At 26.7% G+C, this 8601-nt stretch overlaps 1 protein-coding gene across 1 annotated transcript in view; it reads right to left on the reverse strand.

Moving 5' to 3' along the window:
- Window positions 1-5735: 5735 nt before the first annotated feature.
- LOC105619196 (protein yellow-like) overlaps window positions 5736-8601 on the reverse strand; it is a 9332-nt gene continuing 6466 nt past the window's right edge. The window contains exons 2-3 of the mRNA XM_012200720.1: window positions 8102-8313; window positions 5736-6875 (exon numbers count right to left, since the gene is read on the reverse strand). Coding sequence (XP_012056110.1) covers window positions 6531-6875; window positions 8102-8313 — 557 coding nt within the window. The 3' untranslated portion in view covers window positions 5736-6530. The remainder of the gene's footprint in view (window positions 6876-8101; window positions 8314-8601) is intronic.

The following is an 8601-nucleotide window of genomic DNA, read 5'->3' on the forward strand; positions in this document are numbered from 1 at the left end:
TTTTAATTTATTATAATAATAAGTACTACTAGTACGTACGTCGTACGGTACGTACGTACCGTACGTACGTACGTCTACTAACTACTATCTCTCTCTCTCTCTCTCTCTCTCTCTCTCTCTCTCTCTCTCTCTCTTTCTCCCTCTCCTCTCTCTCCTTCCTCCCCCCTCTCTCTATCTCTCTCAGCATTATTTTTATTTTGCAAAAAATAAACATGAGTAATATATAAAATAGAAGAGCAATATATTTAGAATAAAAAAAAAGCACACAATTCAGAAGATTACACAGAACAATGTTTTTTTGCATAATTTATTTCCAATTATAACAATAATTTCTTACCAGCTTATATGATAAAAATAAATCTTAGGCCAAAATGATTATGTAATTTTTTCTGAAGCCTTACAAAGGCTATCATATTATTTATGTGATGTATTTTCAGTTGTATTATATTCTTGTTTTGCAGCGAATGATTTAGAAAAAAGAAGTATTAATGTCAGTTATTAATAGAATTAAAAATAATATTATTGCCAGTGGATTTGCAAGGATATTTTTAAAATAATTTCTTCTGTGCTTATATCACATAGATATTTTTATGTTGATAAATGTGCAACAACATTTTTTTGTGGTTAATGTATAATTCAGATAACATTTCATGCAAAAACAAAGCAGTGTAATTTATTTGCTAATACTTGTTGTCGTAATATTGCCATGATAATGGCAAAAACATTTGCTAAATAAAACTTTGCTTGCGTGTTGCCATAATTTTATCAAATTAACATTGTACTTTTAATGATAAGCAAAATTGCTTCATCTTTGGCAAAATATTGTCATAATCTAATAAATATTTTTACCACAATTGTTACCGTAAAGTTACTGTAAAGTTATTCTACTACAGTTTGTGTGTTCCTTTGCTTGCAATACTGCATCAAAAATGAAGACTCATCTTGTTGACAAATTGCTTGCAATATTTTTAAGCAAATTTTCAACAAAATGCCGACAAAATGTTATCTGAAATGTTATCTGAAATGATGATGCAAATTGATGTATATTGTACAGATTGACATGTTGTATTATTTATACATAGAATATCCAAAAAAAAGAGATTAAATTAATATACCTATTAAACAAGTATATAAAGTGTCCAAAAAATATTAAATTAATATATCTATTAAAGAAGTTGAATAAATTTAAAAAGTTTATATAAAACCATATCCAAAAATGCTATTAGAATATTATAAAATTCTATTCAAAGAAAATTCTATTATAAAAAATTATAAAAGATCAGTAAGTTAATAAAAAAAGAGAAATAATCTTATTTTCAGTCAATTTATGATGTAATATCCAGCTTTAATTTATGATTACGTTGTAAGTCTGATAAATGAAATCAGCTTATAGAACTTATATATAGAAAAATATATTTGTTTGGCATATGAATATTATTAAGCACCAAGATTCAAAAATAAGATTTTTTTTTATTTAATTTATTCTTATCAATAAATTTCACGTAATTGTGATTAATCAGTGATTTGCTAACGAAATAATTCTCATAGGTTATTACATAATTTCTTATACATACAATTTCTGATCTCGGTTATTTATTGATCTTACACAATTTTTAATATTATAAATAAATAAAGATAATTTAGAAATGGGATAATAACTGACATTTATTTTAATTTAAGTATAAGTTTTGTTATTTACTTATTTATTCTTCATAATTTTTTAATAAAAGTGTTTTCAGATACGGATTCATTTAACTATTAACTATTAACTATTAACTATTAACCAATTATATATACAACGAATGCCCCGCAAATTTTTGCCAACGATTTTGTATAGATACGGCGAACTAAACTGAATCGAAAAGCCTTCTATCATTTTGCAATTTTTGTAATGAACGAATTAACGAGATATTAATTACTAAAAATCGCTGAATATTGATTCTATATTGGAATATCTGCCATTTTCATATGGCCTCAGCAAGAGATAGACTTGCTTCTCGTAAAAAGAAAAATATCTAGGAGTCCTGTAAGAATTGTATGTAAATAGGTAAATCTCTTAGAGCTTCTCAGTTCTTTCAGAGTATGTTTTCTGAATCTCTAAATATTTTTTTTGATTTTATAACTTTCTCATGTGTATTTTTTTTTGGAATGTGAAGTTAATCAATAATATTTTAGCAATAAAACTGTATTAATTGTTTCCAGTTCACACAAGTATATATAAATATATATAATTATGTATAATTATATATAACTATTTATATATATGTATGTAAAATTTCTTATTGATCGATCTTATAAGGTCGATTTAAATGAAAATGATAGATCTTGCTCGGTTTTTGCTGCTAATCAAGTTATGTCAGCAGACTGCTCGATTTCTGCTATCAGTTCTGTCAGCAGATTCTGTTTTTACTGCCAGTCTGTTTACATATGGTAGTTAACAGGTTCTGTCTGCAGAACAGGAGCAGAATGCGACATCAATTGTGATCAGTCTGCTAACATCTTCTGATCAAATCTGCTACTAATCTGTTGACATCCTGCTAACATTTTGCTATCTGGGATATTATGTAACCTTAATTATTATATACACCGATTTGACATACTTTACTTGGCATACTTTATTGGAAGAACATTTTGAGGAAGACATTTGGAAATGTATGCTCTGTAGGAGTATACTGATTTTGCAAAATTTTCTCTTGCAAAAATATAATCAAATACATTGTTGATATTAATTTTTAATATACAATATTGACAAATAAATTTGTAATTAAAATTTTAAGCAGTCATTTTATGACATAATCAATACAATTAATAAAAAATAATAAATAAATAAAAAATAAAATTTAAATGTTTGAAGGTGGCTCAATAATACAAATATAAATAATAAGGAGCATACAGCTATGACAACAGATGTTTAAACGAAAATAATATATTTATTATTATTATATAAGAAAACAATAAAAAATTACAAACAAATTTATTAATTAAGAACGTAAGATCACTAGTCAAAGAAGTGTTAATACAGTATCAAGATGATAAAAAAAGAAGTGCATAATATTAAAAAAATTATCGCAAGTCAATAAGATAGTAACAAATTCTTTTCCTTTCCAATCGCTTGTTGTATGCGTTAATTGAGTAAGATAAAGTTGAGAGAATGAAATTTATCAACAAATATATATTAAAAACAGGAAAAAAGAAAAAAATTTTTTTAATAACGCATCGACGACTAATATGTTCCGTTTATGATTTCTTTTTTATGGAAGCAAAGAATAACTTCGTGAGAATAGAATTTCCAGATTCTATTTAAAAATTAAGGAAAAGAAAAACGCTTTTTAATAATTAAAATATTTTTGACAGTACAATTAATTATGAAGGTCAATCTAAATTCACATTAAAGCTCGCTTATCACGTATTTTTTTTAACACAAGTCCTCACAGATGTAACTCTGAGTACTTCAATTTTAAAAAATCGAGAAAAATCTGAACAAATGGTAAGAACCACTGCTGACAAATTTTTTAGAAGATCATAGCTCGTGAACAGAATTTATATAGGGTGAAGGGAAAGAAGAAAGTTAGTGGAGAGGGTAGTTCTATGGCTGAGTAGAGGGGATTTTTCCGATGATTGGTAAGTAGATTTCAGGAAAGCATTCTGTGTCACTTTGTTTAAGCAATTATCTTGTCGTTTAATATGGATCATTTTGGAGACCATCCTTTTATAATAAGATTTTATAATAAGATGTTCTGAATCGAGAATACTAACATTTTTTCAATCAATTGTATCATGATCATGATCAAATTTGTGACGAGAGATAACAAAGAATTAGTAGGTTTTTTAAAATCATTTATGTATTCTTTTAAACGCGTCTTTAATTTTCTTTTTGTCTGTCCTACATAAGAGTAATTGCAATCATGACAATTAATTTTATAAACAACATTAGAATGTTCTTTTTTTGATTTTGTCTTTGCCTGTTTTAATGAAATTGTTCATACAATTCATTGATTTATAAACTTATATTGAAATCGAATTTTCTTGTAATGAATTTGAATTTTTCAGAGATTTTATAGAAATACGGAATGATAAAATACTTTTTAACAATCCTAGAGGAATCTGAGTCAATATCTTTTTTTTCCCTGATGTTTTCAAAATTGCTTTTGGATGACAACGCCTTGATCCTGTTGTTAGTAGTTTTAAATAAAAATTGGATATCCATTATTTTGGAGAATATTGATTAGGGAAATAATATTATTCTCATGGAATATTGAATAGGAAAGGAATAGAATTCTGTCTAATTACCCAATTACAACACTCCTTTTGTGTTCAACAGGATGATTAGAAAAGCAGTTTAAATATCTTCCAGAATTTGTAAGCTTTCTGTAATTGTTAAAAATAATTCTCCTATTTTCGATTAACAGTTTTACATCGAGAAAGTTTATTATTCCGTTATCACCATATTCGTAAATTTGATTCTTTCATGATAAGAATTAAAAGAGCATAAGATTGTATTAATATGCTCGTTAGGAAGTGCAATGATGATGTCATCAACATAGCAATAATAGAGTGGAACATGACATTGCTAATGTCTTAAAAATGCTACATTCCAAATCTTATATCATCAAATCCGTTAGAATTGGAGAGAGAGGAGATCCCATAGGCAGATCGAATATTTGTTCATAAATTTCATTATTGAATTGAAAAAATAATTTCGTATAATTATTGTTAACAAGAAAGAAGGAGATTTCTAATAATAATTAATTAATTCTAATAATATTTAATTAACAATGATTTAATTATATTTAATTACAGATTGTTTTGCATAATGAAATAATTTAATATTCTAACATATACCAAATATGATAATTATAACAATCAATTATTACATAATAATTGTTATAATAAATTATGACAATTTAATATTATAATATATCATATATTCAAGTATAAAAAAAATAATTGTGTGTAATTGAATAATATTTAATTTTTAATAAAAATTATCATTTGCACTAAAACACAGTATCATCTCCAAAAGAATACGAAGATATGAGTCTTCTTAAGAAATTATTTTCTATTGCTGAAATTGTGAGACTGCCAACTAACAATGGAACACTATGGAAGATGATGTGCATCGTGACTCGCTCTTGCACGATTTATATTCAGTACGAAGTATTGCGTATATACAGGTGCAGCAGGTCGATGACCATGCGTACTGTATGCGCCAGGTGCGTAAATATGTGTGCGATGACTTTGCACTACTTATCTCGATCATCATGCTCGGCACGTCATCGCCGATCTTCCATAGAAAAAATTCTCAAGACTCTCGCAGATGTCGTTGCACAGCAGGGATTTATCTTTGTGTCGTATTTTGTGCGGCAAAAATTTTATGATTTTAACTTTTCTGACAATTGTTAAAAAGTTGTTTCTAAGTTGTGCAATATGTTCTTGTCATCCGAGATGCATGTGATAAACTGTGCAGAGATCTTATAAAAATCAGAATGAAATAAATATAATATAGTATATAATAAAGTAGTATAAATCATGTGATAAAATAAAGTATAATAATACAAAGATATTATAATTTTTATAATTAGTATAAAAGAGAATTCAATGATAGAAAGAATAAAATATATCATGGTGTTTAGTAATAAAAATTTGACTAAGTGTGACATATATAGGTAGGTGTAAAATCAGAAATTATTTTGTATTTTGTTAAAAATGAGAAAATAAAAAATCGTTGCTTTTAATTGAAAATACTTCTTTTTTTTCATATATATTCTATTACATTTGACATGTAAACATGGCAATTTTAGCTTGAGATAACATATTCGACAAAAAAGAGAAATGTTTCCTCGAAATATAAATAAACGAAGAAACAAACATCTCAATCAAAAAATGCTTGTATTGTGCACATGGAGATGTGCAATCCAATTACGCAATTATTATCGGTTGATTATTGATTAAATCGCTATCTAAATAATTTATATCAATTTTTGTTAGCGTATTTTTCTTTTTACTGCAATCCACACTTTTTTAAAAATACATATACATTTATAGTAGTAAAGTAAAATTTATAGTAGTAAATTTATAGTAGTAAAGTAAAAATATTATAATTATGTAGGATTATAATTACAATGATTACTAATACGCTATTTCTTGGACTTTTACAAAATTGGCTCGAATAAAGCAATTATGTAGGATAATAAATAAGTTTTCAACAATAGAATTATTAATAATTCTAATTTTATAACGGTTAAATAAATATTTATAATTTTTATATATAACAAAAGATAATTTTATATTATTGATCAAATTTCGTTCCATCAATACTTTACTTCATTGAAGATTATTCTAAATTACAGAAATCATTTTATCGAGCAAATAATGTTAATATAAAAAAATGAATACTCCATATTTTTCTTTTTCTCCCTTATCCACTCTTCTTTTCTACTTCTATCTACATTTGTTTTTAATTTTATTCGTATCTTATCTTTAATTCTACTATTTTTATTTTTCAATCCAAATTTTTGGAAAACTGTTCCTCAAATGAGAGCTTTACTGAGGCATGTTAGCAACAACACTGTCGCGATCTCTATCTTCATGAAACTGGCAAAATTCCCGATTCTGGGCGTCAAGCTCATCGTGTGATCTTTGTGATCAATACGATTGATGTGATCCATATGATCCATGTGATCCATGTGATCCATGTGATCTCTATGATTGTATATCGTCGTCGTGGTATACGTTGAATCGCAAACTGTGCCCATAATGAGTTGCTCAGTTGATCCCATAAGTATCCTAAAGTTATAATCACGTAGGTCCAATTGCGAGTACATGAAGATGGGCAATCTGTCGGAGAGAATCCACAAGTTGCCATTCTGATCGATCTATCGAAATAAAAGAAAGATTATGACACGATAATAATAACATACATAATATGATAATAAATAATAAACATAAAATTAACAAAGGAAAATAGGTAGTTATGGAAATAGATGAGAAGGAAGGAAATGTCACGAAACTTGTCTATAGATATAAGCATCAAAAGTTTCCAGCCGATAATAATAATTGTATTATATTGTTTAGAATCTTAACAAATAAAAATCACAATATAAAAGTAAATAATATATTCTATTCTATTTAAAATATTATGTTGATTATAATAAAAATTTTATTAACTTATAAACTAAAAAACAGATAGACAAAAATCATCGTGAAATTATATGTTGATTGGAAATTTTTGGCAGCCATTGTAATTTACGGTTCTAAAAGCGATTGATCAAAATTACTTTATTATAATCCGCTTAGACTATAACGTGACTCATTAGTGTTAATTAATGTTTATTGCATTGTCATAAAAGCTGTGTATTTCAGTTTTACAAGTAGCAGACAGTTTTATAAATATGTACTCATTCATCACGTAATTTTGAGAAATATATTAGTATTAATTTTATAACTTCAATCTAACTTATGTATTAGTTAATTAATATTCTGTATCCTTCTATTTCATAACAACAACTTTTTTCCCTCTTCAGTTTTTTGTAAATTACTTTATATATATCTGAAGAACTTCTATCTATATAATTAGTATCACTCTATGACTAATAAATTTGTAGAAGTAGTTATGTTGCATAAGTATCTACTGAATGATTTCAATAAAATAAAATGATCCTTCTTGTCGTCTTTAATACAATAAAGAAATAGAGAAAAAAATCATACATCAGACATTTTATTTATAATTTCACAAATAATGAAGAACATATTCGAGGAATATGAGAATTGCATTTTGCCGAGCTATCGTTGAAATAACTAATCACAATTTGCCTATTATTTTTATTTTTCAAAAATAAAATGGGTAATTATTCCCATTTTATTCCCATAATTACAAGTCATACTTTTCTGTTTTCTTTTTAAAACTATCGGAACTATTTCACATTAATCAAAAATTAAAATTTTCCTATCGGTTGATTTAGCAACTCATGATATGTGATATGAAGAGACAGAATTTATTGAGGCTTGTGGTATGTGTAAAAGTAATTTTAATTGCGGCAATACTAATAAATTATTATTGTGTGGTAATTAAGTAATAACGTTTCGATAGATTTGTGATTACCTTAAGATCGTTGGGGAAAATCATGGTAATATTATTCTGATAAACATAGCCCTGTTGCTGTACGGAAAATTTGTTTTGCGGTCTCCAACAGGCGATTGTGTTTAGATTCGTTAGCGCGTAAAAAAGAACTCCAGTCTTCGGATCTAGGAAGCTGACGCTGCTCTGGCCATTAGATCCGCGCGAGCCCAGCGTCTGGAATTCGTGAGACGTTTCTAGAACAAACATATGAAATGATTTTAACGTTTCTACAAACGCCTCATAAAATGTCGGAAAACATTTGTCCTTTGGAAGACGTATAAAATTCTAAACTATACGTTCCTTTTTTTTAAACAAATTCTTTGAAGTTCTTTAAATTGACTCGCTCTTTGTTAAAAAATTGAAATAATTCTCAAATGAACAATTAATGAACTCTTTTTAGTTACTTATTTAAATAATGAAGTTAATTTCAAAGTTCCCTATAAGAATTAATTAAATTCCAATTGTAAAAAACAAGCAACAAT

This window comes from Atta cephalotes, assembly GCF_000143395.1.
Source record: "Atta cephalotes unplaced genomic scaffold scaffold00019, whole genome shotgun sequence".
Lineage (NCBI taxonomy): Eukaryota > Metazoa > Arthropoda > Insecta > Hymenoptera > Formicidae > Atta > Atta cephalotes.